At 50.4% G+C, this 20,688-nt stretch overlaps 1 protein-coding gene across 1 annotated transcript in view; it reads right to left on the reverse strand.

Moving 5' to 3' along the window:
* LOC119372395 (dual specificity protein phosphatase 7-like) overlaps window positions 1-20,688 on the reverse strand; it is an 87,228-nt gene that overhangs the window by 40,057 nt on the left and 26,483 nt on the right. Inside the window, exons 2-3 of the mRNA XM_037642867.2 lie at window positions 13,246-13,557; window positions 10,000-10,185 (exon numbers count right to left, since the gene is read on the reverse strand). Of these exons, the coding sequence (XP_037498795.1) occupies window positions 10,000-10,185; window positions 13,246-13,557 (498 nt within the window). The remainder of the gene's footprint in view (window positions 1-9,999; window positions 10,186-13,245; window positions 13,558-20,688) is intronic.

The following is a 20,688-nucleotide window of genomic DNA, read 5'->3' on the forward strand; positions in this document are numbered from 1 at the left end:
GGAGAGAAACGCCGTGTAGACGACTTAACGAACGACGGAATCTGCTCCGATTGGGCGGGACATAAACCGCCCGCGAAGTAAGAAATGTGATAAAAAACGGCGCGCAAAAAACGACGAGAGAAAAGCGCGAACGCCCCCGCACCTTCAATGACGAAGCGAACGAAGGAAAGCGAAAAGCCGCGCGGGAAAGTTCGGAGACGACGCGTGGGCGGAAGATCGAGTTATGGGGGAACTTAATGACTATAGCGAAACGCCCCCGCACGAGTTACCCTCATTGAAGCCATAGCGCTGATAAGAAAGGGACACCAGAAAGAGGACAGGACGTGCGCTACCCCGCGTTACCCCGCGAGGCGGGTACCCAGAGGCTGGGCGCACGCGCTCTCAGGAATCGACAGCGTGGGGGAGAGAGCCTTCGCAGACATAACGAGTTATCAAGCACGCAAAAAAGAAAGGATGCAAATTGATGGCACGTGCAGGGACTGCGACTGCTCACGCTTCCTTGCTCCTCTACATTTCACTCTCTCCCTTCAACCCTTCCCCCGCCCACCGTTAGAGCAGAGCACAGTGGGACGATGATAATTATTTCAAGGCACAATTTGGAGTCCTAGAGTCCTAGACCGAGGTCAGCGATCCGCAGGAGCCAGTGGAGCCCTGGACCGAAGGCTCCACCCACAAGTGCCGCTCATTTACCCGCTAAATGAAGCTTTTCCCTCCTCCTGCTCGAAGTACAATGACACGTTTCTTAAGCTGCATAAGCTCTCGTACGCTCGCTCTCATGAACGTTAATTTGGATATCGGTGACTGAACGTTCCACAGCACAACATGGCCAAAGAACCATCGTGGTGAAAAAAAAAAAGGAATGTATATATATATATTATGTGCACGATGATAAGACACGATGTGGGCAGTGACAGTGGTAACGAGGCTGTTTCCCTTCCCAACAGTCTGCTTCAACTTCACCGCACTACAGGGCCAAACCATTCATGATAATGCAGAATAATGCGTGTTTTACGACGTTTGCAACTGACAGTTGTTAAAACGCAGCCAATGTTCTATTTATCTATCGGCCTGAACAAAATATTGCTTTCAGGGTGCACCAACTCGCGGCGATCGTGGTTGAAAACTATTAGAAATGGATTTAGAAAATAGCATTACACTTTCAAAGGTAACATAGAAGAAGATAACAACATCAGAATGAGACAAGGTTATAGACAAGCATAGGCGAACCCTACTCGTCTGCCCAGGCATCCGCCCTTGGGCTGGTTGGCGCTTCACCAGCCGGGAAAATGACACGAATGGTCGGACTCAAGAAGAAGGCATATATATACACGCAGGCACGTAGGCAAGGGGGGGGGGGGGGGGGGCGGGGGGCCCGGACCGCCCCCCGAAATTCGTCCAGCCTTTTATATTCCCGGGCAACTTTTTTTCTTTTTACCATGAAAAGAGTTTCTTTCGAATAATTAGGCCTTGGGCCCCCCCGAAAAAAAATCCTGGCTACGTGCCTGTATGCACGGCACGTTGTTGCTCGTCCCTTCTTCACCCGTCATAGTATATATAAAAGCTTAGCTGTTACTGTTGGAACACCCGTGTGTTTAGATTGAGGTGCACATTAAATAAGCGCAGGCTGCCAAAAATTAAGTCTGAGTCCATTATTATGACTCGCCTCATAATCATATCGTTGTTCTTGGCACGTAAATAAATGCTATAGAATAATTCATTTAATACTGCGGATTCATGGCCCAACCAGTGAGGTCAATAGAAATACAGAAGGAGTAGCAATGACAGAACAGCAACAACGAAGTCCGAAGAACGTTATTTCGCAGTCTATCACTTGCATTGGTAAGGCAGTTCCATTCACTAACGGTAAGTATGTTATAATTCTTGCGTCCGGTTGTTCGCGATGTTTTCCCAGCAAATCAATCGATACTAATTGCTTTTTTCGCGGTAGCTCAGCTAGAGCAGCGCCCGAATTCCCGGTGAGGTTGGTAAAAAAAGCACTATATGGTCCCGCCTACCTTGCCGCCAGTTTGGGCGTATTAAAATCACGCGCCCGTACTCTAGCAGCGCCCCCGCAGTATTCGCCACGAAATGAAAGAACCACCGCGCGAACGCCGTAAAGCGAGCTGTATGTAAGGCGCGGGGTGGACAAAAAAAAAAAAAAAAAAAAAAAAAAAAAAAAAACGGCCGCGTCGCTATCCTACGCAATCGTCCCACACCGAAGAACGCTGTGCCTGGCGGTGAAAGCAAACTACTGCCGCCCTCACACGGCCTCGTTTCGCTTTATGTATATTAAACTCGTCGAGCGGCTGCACTCGAAGAAAACACGCCCACACGTGCGACGCCCACGACTGTGAATGACGCGAAGAAGCTGGCGAGAGAGTGCGCTCTGTCCGAGGGGGAGGGCCGGCGACGACATATTTAGCGGCGCCTATACGGAACGTATTTTGAAAACACCGCTTTATCAAAACATGCCGCCAACGCAAGGAAAGTGCCGCAGGTTTTCGTTTCGGGTTATACCAACTTTCACGTATATTCAACACGATGCCTTTCCTGACGGTCTCCTCCACAAGCATTCTGTAACGATGTCCGATTTCTGACGAAAAATAAAGGCCAAAGGCAATGCACTCGCTTCACTTCACCCAACGAATACGCTTGTAAGAGCACTCGTTGGCAAACTTAGTGTTGGCTAAGCTTTGCCTGATGTCGATTACCAAGCGGTAAATAATCGTTAATTCCGGCTAGCGTCGAACGCTGTAGACTGTACGGTGTTACAAAGCCAGCATATTATGTTTATTCAATCCAAGTTGGATAACGGAGTTTTCGAAGCTGCAGCAATTCTGTTTCCCGAACAGGCATGGAGGAAACGCGACACGGTCTGCCGCGTAGCATGAACCCAAGGGAAGCTCGGGTCGACGGTCGCGTGGTTGTTATCCAGGAGGCGCAGGCGCGTTGTCCGAAGCGAAACCACCCAATCATTGCGGGTGCTGCATATGTAAATTTAGGCGTATTCTACCGTGACGCTTTCGAAAAGTACAGGTGGTAATAGAGAAGGATTTGCGTCGGACGCAATAAACCGCTTGCGCTTGTCAAGTCTTCCTTCCTTCATTCATAGCGATGGCCTCGCCCCGGCAGACTTAATGCCTTAGGCTAGCACGCAAGGGTTTATTGGTCAGCTGCCGCCTGAAGTATAAACGGGGAAGCGCCTTCCATCGTAGCTCAATTGGTGAAGCACCGGATGCACCATTCGAAGGTTGGCGGTTCGGACCCCAACAACCGAAAGGGTGATTTTTCGTTCACTTTACTTCATTTCAATTTAGGCAATTACAGATACACTGCAGTTACGGAAAATGAATGGCCTCTACGCTTTGCCTGGCCTAATTATTGTCTGTTGGATCCATTTGGTTGTTGCCAAGGCCAAGTAAGGTTTACAGGTTACGCGCACACTTTATAGTACCCACAGTACTTTCTAAGAGTTCCAGAGTAACACGTTAATTTTTGCTATTCGAACAGGCGGACATTTTTTCTTTCTTCTCATTGTTTATGCTTTACGCAAATAAACAGGCCCGGAATTATGCTCAAGAGCAGGAAGGACACTGGGCTTGTACGTCTACTTTGTTACGTTACCGTGTTACCGGACTGCGCGTTTACCGTGTTACCGGAGCGCATGCTTTAGCTTCGCGTACGTAAACGTATACGTACTGTACGTACGTAAACGTATGCGTTTACGTTTGCGCAAAACAATAAATGATGATAATAAATGCATTCAAACTATATTTAATTTATTAAGGTTCAATCAGAGCTACGGCAAAATCGCAATAAAGGTACTTACAGTGATGTGATTGACTGAAACTGTTTTGGAGCAGGTTTTTGGAGCAGCAAAAAGTGCGTTTTGGAGCAGGAAAAGAGGCTTTTGGAGCAGCTAAAAACACGTTTTCGAGCAGGGAAAACAACTTTTGGAGCAGCTAAATGCTCAATGCCAAGTGGAAAAATTGACCGTTTGAAGCAAAAAACAGTCAAATAAGGAACTCTGTTGAAATAAGAAGTTCTGTCCAATAATGGGTGTTGCATAACACTACTGAATCGCCGAACAGCCCCGAACATAACACCGAGCAGCCCCGTAAGCGCGAACGTTGGCGTTGCGGTCTTATAATGGCATAGAGTGGCCAAACAAACAACGCAGGTAGGGTGTTTCCCAGCTACAGTAGAACCTCGGTGATACGAATCTGCAGGGGGAGCGACAATATTCGCATCGCCCGAAATTTCGTAAAATAAAAAAAACTAGCAAAATCCCTTTTCAAACCACGATATACGCACAAAGCATTTATTTCTGTCAAAAAAACTCGCGTATGCCTTTCTGCGCGTATGCCGTTCAGGTGTGTCCCACGTGGACGGACCAATAACGGGCGAGACAGACGGTACGATTTTCCATGCGATGCGACGTCCGACACGGCGCGGTGGGAAACCGGAATGGTGACCTTTCATAGCATCGGACAGCCACCATTCCCTCTCCCCCACCGCCGTGTTGGCCGGCACATCGCATGGAAAATCGTATAAGGGACGGCGCAGCTGGCCGCCGCGAAAGCGCGCGTCAAAGCTTCGCTTGAAGCCAACTGAAAACTATGTGCCAAAGTCCCCTCCACCATAGTGACAAGCGAAGATCGACACGAACGCCGAAAAGCTTCGTGCCTTTTTTTACGACTATATTGCCTTTAATCTACCGCTGCGTTAACCGCGCACCTTCGGAGCTCGTAATCGCTATCAATTATCCCGTTGATAGCGACCGTGGTTTCGTGCGCGGTGGTTGCGGCAAACGGTAGTTCCGTTTTCAATCAGCGTGCGCTGGCAGCGCACGTGCCTTCAAAACTACGTCGTTTGTCGCTATCTATAATCGCATCTGCCACGGTTTTGTACGCAGCGCTTGCGGATAGCAGCGTCGCTTTGACTGGGTGGGCGTAGAACGCGCGTGCACTTTCCGAGTTCCGTCAGTTTTGTCGTCGCCATACATGCTCGTGTCAAGAGCGTCAAGAACGACCGCGGTTTCTTCCACAGCGGTTGTGGCAAACAACCACAGTTCTGACCAACGTCTAGTTCTGACAGTTGTGACCAACCTAGTCCTGTAACGCGCTGTCCGCGCGCGTACTTCGGAAGCTTCCAGCATTCTGCTCTCGGCCGTCGCTCAACCGATTCGGTACCAAAGTTCGTATCACCCGCCGCGACGCGGAAAAGTGTTCGGAACATCTGAATTTCGGCCCATTCGACACAGTAGAATTCGGCTGGGGAATTTCACGAATTCGTATCAGCCGGTTAAGTTTACATCAACGCCTCCTAAATTGGTTTACTTAAATGATATATGCGATGGGTTCGCAAAATGCCTGGATCAGATTGGGTTGGATTTTTGCCAATGTGGCTAGATCACGCACAGAAATTTTGATTTCCGGGAGATTTTCCTGCCAACCGTACAAACGTAAGAAATGGTCGAAATCCGGCGCCCAAAAGCCCAAGCAAGCCAAACCAGCCCTGAACGAGCCTCGCCATCAGCATCCGGTCAGGTTAAGGTCCCTAGGTTTTTCACAAGAAGAGGGGAAAATCTAGCGACAGGTCAGGTCAAAGCGCCGGGCGGCGTGCCGCGAAAGATGATGCACGAACCCATTCCTCTCGATCGTGGCATGAAAATCCTGCCGCGCGGTAGCTTTGAAGTGTCGCGTTTTGTCGTAGGCGGCGCGCTGCGCCCGTTTTCCCGCTGGTGTGCTTATAGTCTGGCGCACTTTTGGCGCAGAACAGCGGAGATGTAGCAGGATGTAGCAGGTTTCACGTCTTGGCGCAGTTTGGCGCAATTGGCGCAGCTATCACATCACTGTTCTTAGCGCGTACGGCATCCCGGTATACGCAAAAGGAACACCGGGTTACCGAACGACGGTGCCGACATCTTGTGACACTTCGTGCAACCGCAATCACGAACACGTTTGTTTTCGCATAGCGTTTTTGAGGGAGAAACTGGTTAAAAGGGCAACTCATTCGTAATTACACCGCTGCAAGGCATTTACACCAGAAGTAGAATGCACCACGTTTCTACAAGAAAAATTGTGTGCTTGCCTGGTACATCTCGGCACCGCTAGATGGCACCACCTATCCGCCCTCTCAGCGGCTTTAGGCCTCTCACGTTTACGGCTTCGGTATTCTAGGTCACTCCAGCTTCGGTAATCCGGAGCAAGCGACGTGGTCGTAATTGGCGCTCGCACGTCGGCGTATTTGGACTCGGCAGCTGGAGTCTCCGAAAAGCGGACATCGCGAGTAGCCACGAACGACTGTGAATTCGCAAGCTATGGCCGCAAACGCAAAACGTATCCGGGGAGTAGTTTGCGTTCCGTGAAAGGAAGTTTACGCTCCGTAAAGACCCGCGCATGCGCAGATTCCATCCGGTAAGCGGTAACGCAAAAAAGTATACCTACAAGTTAAAAGCCCCTGCTGCTTCGCGATACACAAAGCGCGTGGTGACTACGAAAAGAAAGAAAGAAAGAAAGAAGGTCAGGAGGGCGGCGCAGGTGCGCACCTCCCTCGCGCACCGTGCAGTCCGGCTGTGTGGATCGCACAATGAGCTAGACGTGACTGGCGTTCATTTACGCGAGGCCTCCATCTGCCGCCACGCATCGCGTATGTGTGTATACACTCACAGCTCATTCATTACGCACGCGTACTTTTGCAGACGGCGCAGCAGCAGACGACGTTCGCGTAAAAAGCTTCCGCGTCAGGTGACAAGACAGACCTGCAGCCGCCATCGCGCATCCAACGCACTCATCGGGATCGGTGTTAAGCGAAGCAAGATACGTCGCATGAATGGTTGGGATTGAGCGCCGCACACGTAACGGCAGCGCGTAAAGTGCGCAGTTACGTTGTTTTCAAGCGCGGGCCGCCAGCAACTGGCATCGCATTCGCCATGGTTTTCCTTCGCATGCTATGAATATTCCGCATACACAGCGAGTACCTGCGAGGTTTCACATAATAATAATAATATCTGGGGTTTAACGTCCCAAAACCACGATTTGATTATGAGAGACGCCGTAGTGGATGGCTCCGGAAATTTCGACCACCTGGGGTTCTTTAACGTGCACCTAAATCTGAGTACACGGGCCTCAAACATTTTCGCCTCCATCGAAAATGCAGCCACCGCGGCCGGGATTCGATCCCGCGACCTTCGGGTCAGCAGTCGAGTGCCATAACCACTAGACCACCGTGGCGGGGCTGCGAGGTTTCACAAACAGCGGGGCCCGCTTTCCAAAAAAAAAAAAAAAAAAAATCCGAGGCGATCCTCGGTGTTTGGTAGTGGCACTCGCACCTCGGCGTTCGTGTGTATTCCTTGGCTTGGCATCGTTTTCGTCGCACCGACAACGCTCATCTCAGAGGCCACGTAGAAAGAGGCGCGTGGTTGAGACCTGCTCCGCCTGCTGCTCACAAAGAAAAGCTATTTCAATGAAATCATTCCATCAATTTTCGTAATTGTCCTGACAGTTAGCTATCCTTTATCTTAAGTAAACTTATGCTTCGAAATCATATGCGTCCATTGTTACTCTTAACTTGAAAGGGAACCATCGAGTTTGTACCAGTTTTTTTGAAGATTTTTCTGAATATTTGGAAAACCGCAAGTAAGCGCTCGACCCTTCGGAAGTACTTGGGAGAGAAGCAAGTGTCACCCGGGGCTTGTACAACTAAAACTTGTCACGCGAGGTTGGATCGTAAAGGAAAATTTTCAGCCGATGCTGGTCATATCATTAGCGAACCGTTGCCGTCCGATATCGTCTCTTTACACTCCAGTCCAAGTATGCGCATGCGCGCAACAGCTCTCGCTTGACCGTCTTCTGAATGGTCGTTCGTTCAGAGCTCTATGTTTCCGTTGGGGTTGTGTAATCTTAACCTCCCACGTTTGTGCAAGGAACTCTCGCACGTTGCTCGGCACCGAACACAAACCATACACCGGCCGGAAATGCGCGTTCATTGTGGTGTACAGCCCACGCTGCAACACGCGCCTTTCACGTGCGCCCCTTATTAAGGCCATTCAGCGGCGCATTTGTAGAGGATGTAAATAAGCCGCCGCACAAATTACGTCGCATGGCTGCGAGCGGCCTTGGGGGGCGCGAGCACACTTAATCGCTCGGCTGTACGGGAGGACGTGGGTGCAGCATCGGCTTTTGAATGATACCGCGTGTATGAATCTCGCCTTTTGCGTCCGCGGTGCAGGAAGTGCGGCCGCCGGCGTATACATACAACCCCCCCACCTCTGTCGTGGACGCGTGCCAACACGATGTATGTATGTATAGTTCTTATTTCCTTGTATTGTCAAATGCGCGGACACGCTAGACAGGTTTACGGCTCGCCCTCTTGAAAAAAAGAGAAATAAAAAAAGAAACAATGGTTTGGAAGTTGTACAAGATCGAACACACTCTTGTCGCACGTAAGAGATTGGCATCTCGCCAACTCTTACGTTCGAGTAACGAAACTACAGGACAACTTCGACGCTAAAGCTTTGAGCGGACGGAAAGTACGAATGACGAGCGTGTTCAGCAATTTCGTCATTATATAATCGCTATCCGACATATAAAAGTCATCACAACTAGTGTGATCGTCACATATTACTTTTCAGTGACATTCGTTGCTGCCCTAATAAAGAGTCGCTGCCCTTGCTCATGCTCCACCTTTATGCTCGTGGATTTTTCTAGTCTCAAGTGGTAATACGATACCACTAACGCACCGCTGTGGACTGCGCCGGGGAGAGAACTGGTCGCCCTTGTCGAGTTATTGAATACTAATTCATTTATACGAACATTGACCGACGTGCTACGTCTCTGCCTATTTTGACGCCTGCTTAGCAAGTATTTTGACTCGTGCGTGGTCTTCGCGATTTGGCGAACCACAGCGACAAATTTGCCTGAATTTTTTTAGTGGCACTTCGGGCCGAGCACTTACTTGCGGTTTTCCGAATATTCAGAAAAATCGTTTAAAATATAAAACTGAAAAACAATCGATGGTTCTCGTTCAAGTTAAGGGTAATATTGGATACATATGATATGGGAGCGTAACTTTACTTAGGATAAGGAAGAATTAACCGCCAGCATCATTAAAAACTAGCAGTTGTTCCGTGTACGAATACAACCGATGAGCTAAGTTCCTTAGAAATTGGACGCAAACGACTATGCGCCTGATCTCGCTGCTGGCTTTCATGAAGGCGGTAGGGTGGGGAGCGGGTGGGGAGAGCGTCTGCTGCGCTCGGTGGCGGGAACGACTCAGCGAGTGAGTGCGGCGCGCGCAGCGCAGGGATAGGGAGACAGGTGGGAGAGGGGTGCGAGCGGTGATGCGCCGGGGAGCTTCGACGGCGGCGACGGAACGCTGCGCGCGGCATTCGGCGCGCGCAGCGTTTCGTTGTCTTTGCGCCGGCGGCGCCGGAAGGGGAGAGCGTCCGCTACTACCTTCGACAAAGCGCCCGTAGTGCGCTAGAATGATGGTTGTCATTTCACAATCTACGATAAAGGTGGTGAAAGTGAAGACGACCATTACAACCAGTTGTACACAGAGCTTATTTCTTTTAAATTCGAATTTCTTGTGCGCAAGAACCAAACCGCTCAAGGCCTAAACATTTCCTCTTGAATCACCGGCCACTGCCGCCCGAAGCGATGCTTAAGAGAAGGGAGCTTAGACGGCGGGGTGTGGGCCTACGGGGCTTCGCTCCCAATAATAAAATTTAATGAAATGAGTTCATTTAAATAGCACGCGGTTTTCTTGTAAGCAGCTCGGATCGTTGCGGCCCATAGCGGAGCAGGTCTGAACGGCGTGCTTCCTCAGCAGTGCCACGAAAAACGAAGTCAAGCCAAGGAATACACCAGGGAACAGGAGGTGCGAGTGCCAAACGCCTAAGTCAAGGATTGGTCACCTACAATTTTCTTTTTCTTATGGTCATTTCTATACCGTCAGTGAAAAGTTATTTCCAGAGTCAAATGAGCCTGCACTGACCGATGAAGGCGATGGCCTGCGGGAAGAAGGAGGCCAGGTTCTGCGACCAGTGGTCCTCGATGGGGATCTTCATGTACTTCAGGCCTCGTCCCTCGAACGCGTTCGCAAGGTTGTGCGTCACGTTGAGCACGTAGCGGATGTTGTGCCGCTCCAGGGAGTCCAAGTCCAGAGAGTTCTCCTCGTTGCCTGCGCCACAGAGATGTGTACGTCCATTTATGCGTGCAGGGGCAATGTCGAGGCTTATACGATATATAGAAACCCCGCGTAATATACTGCAAACCGGCCTCCACGACCACTTATTAGGTATTGTCGACGTCAAAAGTTTAGAGACCCATAGGTTAGTGAAAAACGTTCAATTTCTCAGCAATTTTTTTAACTGTATTCAGTCGATCTTGCACAGTGCATGTTGTTAGCGCGTTTTAGAACACGCAGGAGATCCAAATTCAAGGCTGCCTGCCGAAGCAGCGGGAACCTTAACTTTTGACGCTGACTGCACGTGACAATTAAGAGATACCATAAAACGCTGATCCTATCAGTGCAGAACACAGTCCTTGCAGCACATCTATAAGCTACGCACATACGAACTAAGCCTTCATTAAGGCGACTGTGCATCGCAATGAAAGAGAAATAAGAACGCCAATATAATTACTAATTTAGTATAAAGTATAAAATCGACCCTACTGGTGAAGAGGCCACCGTATGTAAAGCGCGCAAACAATTTCGAAAAAAAAAAAGAAAAAAACGGTCGCACATCGACCACGGCACGACAACGCGGGAACATTGGCTGTCCCATTTGCCTGCAGACTACGCATGGGTTTCAGTGTCGCCATATTGGGCTGTTACAAGTAAAGGAACAGGTGGACGCATACGCATAAAAGCGGTTGGGTTGGTGCGTCTCGTGACCTGATTGATTTGCGTCAAGACAAAAATAAGAGGACATTACAGCTTAACACACACCCCTATAATTTTCAAACAAGCCTCGACTCGAATTTCGTCCTTCATTTGACCGAGTTGAACACAGCGCCGCGGCTTGACTGAAAATGAAGCCGCGCTTCTTAAGAATCACTGTAGATTATCACTGATATACAGTGACTTGTTCTGCCTAGAGACGGCGCTCCCATCCATTTTCTCAAGTCAAGGTGGAGCGTTGAGTGAAGGGGCATTCTAGAATACCAGGGTTAAGCCCACGGTGGCGGCGCCCATGCGCATTACGTAAAATCGTTTATATCGTCGCCTACCTTTCGACACTGAAGCGCTGCCAGGACCAAGTCAAGTGTTCGAAAACCGCTGCGTTTTCACATTCTGCGCATAATGCCAATAATGCAGGATGTGCGCTGATTCCGTTCTCATCCTACACACGGCTTGCCATTAAGCCCATTCGTATGCACCTTTAATGCACTACCAAAGCGACGGTCGGTCTTTACTAGTCCAAGCATCACGGACAGCACAATGACATGCATCGGCGTTCAGCACGGTCATCATTTTGCTATAGGTTACTACACCAGGTGTCAGCGATAGCGATTTCGTGCCTCCGCCTTCAAACAGGGGAAACGGTCCCTAAACGCGCGAAAAGCCGAGTCAGCGGAGACGGGGACCATCCTGCGCGGACACCTCAACGACGCATGCGCGCAGCTGCATGGCGCGCTACTGTTCCAACGCTTCCCCTACCGGTCGTAAAAAGAACGGGCAAGAATTGTTTCTTTACGATCGGAGTGCAAGTTTGAGGGAACACGTGTGCTAACACGATGCGCAGGAGCCGCGGGGCAAACGACCGCTGTCCCAGATGGCCCGGGCCTCCTACGCACTATGCCACCGTAAAAGAAGCCAGTGTCACTGCCGCGGGCACGGTGTTACAATAGGCTGCGGGGATACGCTGTACAAACTATTTTGTGTTCGTAGCGTGTACAATTAACTCTCCCGGCGTTATGCAGTTGTTTGGGAGCCTCTCCTTGCCAACACGTATGAACCAGTGTGTCCCCGAACGACATTCAAGGTCGCCGCTGGCCCCGTAAAAATAAATAAAATTCTGCGACGAGCTAAACACCACGATATGATTTAAGGCACGCTGAAGTAGGGAACCAGCAGTTTGACCTTCACCACCAGTGGCACGTTAACACGTTCGTGTACTTACACTCAAATAAGAAAAAAAAAAAGAGCGCGTAGAAAGGGCGTGTTTTCGTCGCACAATAATAATCGCCGTCGAGTTTCCTTAAATTTGCTTTCTGGAAAACATGGCGCTCGTCACTTTCCTGTCAAGAAAGCTATGTCACGCTGACAACGCTCCTGCATTTCGTGACCACGAAGTACCGGGCGCGCGTGATAATGCGAGGAAATAATGATAATTGTTGGTGTTTCACGTCGCAGAACCCCGATATGATTATGAGGGACGCCGTATAGTGGAGGGCTCCGGAAATTTCGACCACCTGGGGTACATTAACGTGCACCTGCAAATATATTAGAAGGGGGTCACTTTAGCACTATGTGTCCATCGAAATGCGGCCGGGATTCGATCCCGCAACTTTTGGATCAGCAGACATGCACCATAACCACTAGACCACCATGGCGGTAATGTAAGGAACGGCACGCGAAGTAGATGACCATTACTGTGCAGGGACCACGCGCTATTTTCGGGGAGTGTAGATTTAGGTGCATGCTCAGAAACACAGGTAGTGAAAATTAAACCGGAGTCTCCTATTACACGGAGTACCTCGTATTCATTAGCTTGTTTCGACGCATAAAAACGTAGTTGATTTTATGCCAAACAGACTGACGACTTTGGCTCACTCAAAATGTGGATCGTACGATATTGCCACGCTTCACTGGCTAAAACTGACGTAGTACGTGTTATCTCTCGGCGCAGGCCTCGCCCGAATGTATCGGTACCGCGACGAGTGTTTTGGACTGCTCTAATCAGATAGCGAGGAGAAGAATGGCGGAGCACAATGTGGAACGTTTACGCGAGCTCCATGCAGCGATAACGCTCGAACGAAGCTACCGTCACTCACGTACGAAAATAGCTGACACCTTGCGTATCCGTAGACAAGATCTCGACAACCAACGACAGGCACTCGCCGCTATCGTTGAACCGCGGGCTTTACTCGCTTCGCTGTATAAGAGTTCGCCCAATAAAGAGTTCAGTCTGACGCCTTGACTGCTGCAGCATTGCAAGAATGTGACAATATCCTCTTGTGGGTCACTCGAGCACTAACCACTATGTCCAACACACACACGCACGTATTCACTGACCTAGATACAGGAAGGGCACAATCTGCACGGGAAACGGTGGGTCCGCGCCCCCGGGGCTGTCGTCTCGGGCGAGCCCGCTGTCGCAGCGGTCCGGGTCGTCGCGTGGGTCCTTGGGAGAGCCGCACTCGGTGGAGATGCGCAGCGTCTCCAGACCTAGGAGGGCCCGAGTCGTGGTCACCGACACCGGGCCGCCCGGAGTGGTGGTGGTGGTGGTGCCCGGAGGAGCAGAGGAGACCGCCGGTCCCCCGGGCTCCTGCGGCTCCCCGCTGTCGCACCACTCGGGGTAGCGAGAGTGGAACTCCGAGAAGCCGCCTGCATCACACGTCACGCAACATGCTCAGAAACACATACATCCCCGATAGCTATCGTCACCATGCTATTGACACCCACTGCAACGCGAACGCTTCTCCCAGCAATGCCCGATGTAATGTTAACGCCCGTTTCTCCTTTTCTTATCATTGGGAATGAGTGGGACACTGCTTTTTTTTTTTTTAGCCTTTCCGCACAGTACTTAGCTGGTAAATTTGGCGAGTTGGACGGAATATTCTCGTGATGTCGGCGCAAATGACTGTGTCGTCCTTCTAGTCCTGCGTCTAGTTTGCGCTCGCCGTCATATACCACGCAGATTCTGTAATGGACTACGCGCCATTTCTGACAGAAAAACACGGCCCGATCACGAAGGCGCTGTTGTCTAACAAGGCCTGCCACTAAAACACGGCACGTTTAACTGCTGTGTTTATTTGCACGCTCCACGTACTAGCACGTGGAGCACTAGCTAATTGCACCTATATATTGCTAGCGTTACTGCTATCCGCTGTTATAGCACAAATCGTCCTAATTTATTCGGTTTCAATTAAATGTTTTGAGTTATGTATTTTTCCTCGGAAGTTTTTCCATCGCCATAAACAATTATATACGCAAAGTAGGGCCGGTTTCGGCGATACTCTTCACTAGGGCTCGATTGTTGGGGCCCCTGAAGCCGAGAATGATAGTCCGCTGGTCTTGTTTTACGAGAGCCCACTCTTCACAGATCTGCCTGAGGCCGAGGCAGGAACACAAGAGTTGTTTAATTCTAGCTGCTGAAGCATAACAATGTGGTAGCACTGCAAGGGGGTTTAAACTCGAACTTCGGGAGGACGGAAGAAATTGCGCGAACGAACCAGGAGAGCAACGACGGGGTTGCAAGCGATAGGCACAGTGTGTTTTGTATTGCAACCACAGTGCATGTTCAATAGATAAGACAGGGCGAAAGTACAGCAAATTAGTCCTGAAGTATTCTGGTTTAGGCAAGCGCCGTGAACAGTAAACTGCGTAGGTCGACGTTTTGTGTATTGCTAGGCTAGAGATTGTGACGACCAAGTGTATCTAAGCATTTTGCCAAGTCTCTTGTTTTACCAGGACAGTCGTCCACCTTATGCCTGACGTAAGCTTAAACGAACAGTGTTTTAACGAAACAAATAATTTACTGGCCATTCACGGATTAGCAAACTATGCAAGCTTCACGATACGCCCCGCCACGGTGGTCTAGTGGTTATGGCGCTCGACTGCTGACCCGAAGGTCGCGGGATCGAATCCCGGCCGCGGCGGCTGCATTTTCGGTGGAGGCGAAAATGTTTGAGGCCCGTGTGCTTAGATTTAGGTGCACGTTAAAGAACCCCAGGTGGTCGAAATTTCCGGAGCCCTCCACTACGGCGTCTCTCATAATCATATCGTGGTTTTGGGACGTTAAACCCCAGATATTATTATTATTATTATTCAGCTTCACGGTACGGTGCGCTCACACAATTACACTTCGCCAGACTGCAACTGTAAAAAGAAAACAGAAAAGAAAGAAACCGCGCCTTTTCTTTTTCAACTGTCCCCGAGCGCCACTAAGCGAAGGTCAACCGGAGAAGAACCGCTGTCCGCACTCTTTCCGAACACGTGACGCCCTCCTATAGGCCAGCTGTAACAACAACCCATCGGTTCAGAATGCCTCCTCCGCCCCACTCTAGTTTGCACCAGTGGAGATCCGCTCACTTTCAGCCGTGGCTCCTTCCCTCAAAACCAGGCCGGGCTTTGGAAAATGTGACGCGTCCCGCTGTTCGCTCAGGGTTGAAAGAAAAAAAAAAATACAGAGAAACGAGCGAGCGACCGCTTTGACGTCCACGCCTTCCTTCCTTCAGACGCGGTGCAAAGTGGACCGAACGACACAGCGTGCAGTCGAACGAATGACCCCCGCCCCGTTCCTTCCTAAACCTCCGCACTTCTCTCAATCTCTGTCGGCCTGCACGTGTTCTCGCGTCACGCTGAGCGGCGAGCGACCTTCGATCGCGCACTCCCGCGACACCGTGCACCCCCCCCCCCTCCTTCTTCCAAAAGACTGGAGGAACTCTCCCGCGGCCCGTTCGACCGCGAGTCTCCATCCGCGCGCGCCACGGAAACGACCCGACAGACAGCAACAAAGCCAGAGACCGCAGCGAGCGAGAAAATATGGTATACATAAAGGATAAAAAGGCAGTTCAAAGAGAGAAGACAGCGTGGCACGCACCACACAAAAACCTAAGCCTCGCCTAGCAGACGACGACGACGGGAAACGAGAGAGAGAAAGCAGACGTACACTCTAGCAGACGACGACGACGATCACGCGGCATTTGATGCCGCGTAGAGATGCCTATCTTGCACCCTCACTTCCCGCCATGCTGGCCGCACGAGGAGGAACGCCAGACAAAAGGAAGGAGAGGGTAGCACGGTAAAAGAAAATAAAAAAGAGCAGAACGGCATCGCGCAGGGGGGGTTGTACAGACACGACATACAACCCGGGCTGCAGCCGAGCCACCACACACTCATTTTACGTCCGGTTTGAAAGCCAAAACACAACACCCCGCTACAGTGTACTAGAAGGGGGCAGTGGAACGAACGAAGCGGCCGCGCCGCATCTCGGGTGATGCTCCGACGGGCGACCGTAGCGGCGGCGCTGTAGTCACTTTGTACTGAAGCTGTGGAGAGCGTCTGCATTTGGCGCGCGCTCGTCGCAGGCTACGAAAGCGTGTAATTGCGCGTATTGAGCGCGTTTAATGCATTACTGAGCTTCAATCGGTGTCTCAACGCCTGCTACGCGTCATGGTGCATGAGTGAATATGCAGGCGTGCCAAAATTGCGCCGAGATATTTCCTGTTCTTGGAGCCTGCCGACCCCCAAAGAAGGTGACAATCGGATTTTGCGCACATGCATCTAGCTGCTCACTGATTGCTGTGCGGTTTGCAAGCAGCACTTCGAGCCGCGCTACACTATAAGTGACTACGAACACTGACTACGAAGAACTAACGAACCAGCGACTAAAGCCTACAATTCTTCTGCCGGCAGTCTGTATACGATATATCCAGAGCATTGATCTCTGTATGAGCTCCAATGCGCTCGACTGTTTCATGAGTATAACCGGAGTACAAAGGACTCTATCGCAACATTTATATTAGTGACGGCTGAGTTCTGCCAGTTTTGCACTGTTTCTTAAATGCTGAAAGGCTATCTTGTTTTAACAGCATGCTTCCGCGGTTACGATGCATCGGTTATGCGACCTCTGAGGGCTTAACATACCAGGAAGCCGAGCCGAAGGCGCGTGTTCACCTCCTAGAAACAAACTTCATGCATCAGGGCTTATCTCAAGCGTATTCAAATTCGCAAATGTAAATATAGCCCGTCGGTTATTCTGCCTAAATTCATTACAGCCAGTTCTCATTTTCAATGGACACCTTATATTGCACTTTTCCTGATCTTCTATCGATGCCATTAGAAAAACTTCTTTTTGACAACGTTTTGTATTATAATTTCATTGCTTTATCTGTAAAGTGTCAAAAGTGAAGCCAGGAGGGGCGGTGGTGCTCTATGCTTTGCGAGATTATGTTATATATATATCTATATATATATATATATATATATATATATATATATTTACACGCACAAATACGGATAGAAGTATCCCCTCCCCAACCGGCGCCTAGCAGTTAATAACAATATCCGTGCAAGGCACCTGAGGACGACCGTTATTTGTACCGGTCGAGTTAACTTTGAGTTCCAATACTTTTGAGACCTCGTAATGTCTAAGTCATATTTATACCGCATTTGTAAAGATACGCACCGTACACGCATGCAGCTTCACCAACGCGCGGTAAATGATCGGTGTGCTTTCGGCACAATATCAGCTCACAGCTTTCTGAGCACAGTTAAATTCCATTAGAGCAGCTCAGTTACTCTGAATAAGCTAGACGCCGAATCAGCACCAAAGAAAGCATTAGGGCAGAAGAAATCAGAATAAGACACGCCCTTTTTGTTTCCTCTGTCTCTTTCTTCTGGCGGTCGTTCGGCGTCTAGTTAATTGAGAGTAATTGTTCTAAATAGCCCAGCAACAAGTTCGGCTCAATTACACTGAGATCGTGAATATTCACGGTCGGTGTCAGCCCGTTTTCATTTTTATATTTTGCGTACTTTCCAGCAGTCACTTCGGCTACAACAACTGATTTGCAGTATCTCTCAAAGGCATATATGAAGCAAGCATCCATTAAAAGCTTTGAAGTTTCGTCCATCAAGGCTTACGACGACAATTCCTACGCTTAATAATGATAGACACGCAACGAAAGCCACATTAGTGCCGATTAGCCGGGTGCCGCCGACGCGTCCAGCAGTTCTAGCGGCCCGTTCTAGCGCGCCGCGCCGCGCGCCTTCAGTACCGAGCGACTGCAGCGCCGCCGCTACGGTCGACGCGGAAGGCATCAGGCGGCGAGGCGCGTTCACGCCACTCAACAGTTCTAGTACACTCTAACCCCGCGGATGAGGCGCCCGCTCTCTCCTCTCCGCAGCGGAAAGGAGCAACACGCTCAGCAACCGTGACGACGAGTAAGGAGAAGAGGGAGGGCGCCGAGCGAAACCAAATGCAGGCGCCCATCAACTTCCGCTGCCCTTCGGCGCTGCCAGAGGGCACCAACACTTCTCCTCCTCGGCAAGACCACTTCGCCCCCACCGTCTTGGGTTTAGTTTCCTTTCTTCCACAATGCGCGTACTCTCTCTCATTCTCGTGACGTCATACGACGGGCCGAGTCTATGCAGGCGGCGTCGCCCATCGTCGTCTGCTCGGTGCACAGTGCACGCAGCCGCAGAAGAGTTTTTTGGTTGGCGCCTTCTGCACTTGTGGCGCGACGTTTGGGCGTCCTCGGGCGGATAGAAATCGGCACTGTCGCGACAGTAAAGTGCCCCAGCACTTAGCTCGTGTAGCGCGTCGTACGTTTTTCTCACTTCTCGGCGACATGCATCGGAAAAATACAAGATGAAGAGTGACGAGTCTCTTCAAAATCAGTCAAAAGACGCAGCAATTAGTGAGTGGGTCACAGCTCTGAGGGCGGCGCTACAACAGCGTTTGGACAGGGAGAGGGTTCGTGTAAGTTGATCGTAATCTGCCTCCTTCTTTAAGACGTCGTCCACCTGTGGCGCCCTCCGAAAGCGGTCAGGACTTGTCCAGTGGCATAGGCAGAAATTTTGTTCGGGGGGGGGGGGGGGGGGCACAGGCCTGGTGTGCCAGTGGACTCGTCTAGAATTAAACCCTCGGCCCTGCGAGATAGTACCGTAATGAGCGCCCGGTTTGTTTGGACAGCAACACAACGACGTCACAGTGATTACAGGCAAAACGTGTTTGCCGTAATCTGGTGCATGCGCATGGTAAACACGCACGACCGTGCTTTCTTTAAACGCGTCGGTGCGTGTCGAACGCTATAGGTCCGCTACTGTCGCTGTTATTAGGGAGATTAATTACCTGGCAAGAGGTGTTGATTGGGCCTTCTTCACGCAGTATCTCCTGATGCAAGACGGGAAGATAACAGAGGGGTGACAAAACATTGCCGAAGTGTGTCACCGACATGCTTAATGGATTTCAGTAATCAATGCATAGGGAAGAAACTGGCTATTTAATCGGCTGTAGTCTAGACGGCTCTGGAATTTCGCACGTGAAGTCCGGAAATGTGCGCTCTTGAACGCGTTTACAATTGCCCCAGTTTTAGCTGCCGCAGTAGGTTTAAGACTAATGAGGAAATTATAATACGCATCTGAAGCATGCCAATATGTCGAAGTGTCAACTTCTGCGAGGAACAGATCCGAACATACTATGTTGCCCACACGTTTTCTTCCTCCATTTTTAGAAAAGTGACTGCTTATCGCTGATAAACGGAGAGATGCGCAGCAGTTCTACGAAAGAGCACGCTTCCACGTACTAGACACATCATGGACCAACTCAGAACATCTGCAGGAATAAGAGGGTAGAAAATGCTGGAGGAAACCAGAAACGACCAATGCGTTGCCCCTACATCAGCAGCAGCACGTGCAAACGGGGCGGAATGACACCGCGAGGGAAAAAAAAGCAACTGAGGAAGAAGACGAAGAAGAAAAAAGTGCGCGTGACAGGGACCCCTGGAAGATGTCGGCCGCCCCCGCCGAGTCAGCAGCGGTCGCGTGTTGACGCGGGTTCGGAAACCAGAGCCCCGACGCAGGCCACACGAGAAGAAGAAGACCGCACCGGGCTCTTTTAGCTGTGCCGTCTCCAAGAAAGATTCTTTCTTTTTTTTTATACAAGCTTTCTTTGCACCTTTCGGCAGTTTTCGTGTTCGGTGGTTGAAGTACAGCAGCCTAGACGGTAAACAACTTGAGGTACTAACCGCCGAAAGCCAAGATATTTGAAATCTATACGTGTTGCGCTTGCTTGACCGCTCTGTCCAGTTGAACGATGAAGCAACAAGAATAAATTAAATGTATTCACTGCAGCACGTATACACAGTCAAGTGCATTATTCAAAACAAATAGCTTCCTAAATAATAATAATCGTTGGGGTTTTACAACCCAAAACCCCGACATGATTGTGAGGGACCCCGTAGTGGAGGGATCCGGAAATAACGACAAACCTAAGTACACGGGCTTCTACCACTTTCGCCTCCATCGAAAATGCGAACGCCGCGGCCGGGATAGGATCCGCGACCTTCGGGTCAGCAGGCGATGCAGTAACAGCAGGGGGACGTAGAAACTGGCGCCTCGAGCGGCACTGCACACAACTACTCCTAAGCTCTGAGGTGAAGCGCAACGGAAACCAGCAGGGAAGATATTTTGACTGATGGAGCCCCTCGATGACAGAAACGGTCCTTCGAAGGACGTTCCTAAGGCGAAAGTCACGACGTGGCGAAGCGGGGCATTCGGTACAACGCCGAGCAGGACCAACACCAGCAGGACGCGTGCGTGCCCACGCACACGGACGTAATGACGTCAGCACGGACATCGTCACGTGACAGCGGGTGGCCGAAAAGGCACGTCGCGCGACGGGCTTCAGCCTTCATTCGATAATGCTTAGTGCGGGTTCAGCCGTTAGCAGAGGGCATATCCGCTCGCGATAAGTCTAACGGCGAACGCATTGCTATAGCCTCTACCGGGTGT

Source organism: Rhipicephalus sanguineus, chromosome 10, assembly GCF_013339695.2.
Source record: "Rhipicephalus sanguineus isolate Rsan-2018 chromosome 10, BIME_Rsan_1.4, whole genome shotgun sequence".
Classification (NCBI taxonomy): domain Eukaryota; kingdom Metazoa; phylum Arthropoda; class Arachnida; order Ixodida; family Ixodidae; genus Rhipicephalus; species Rhipicephalus sanguineus.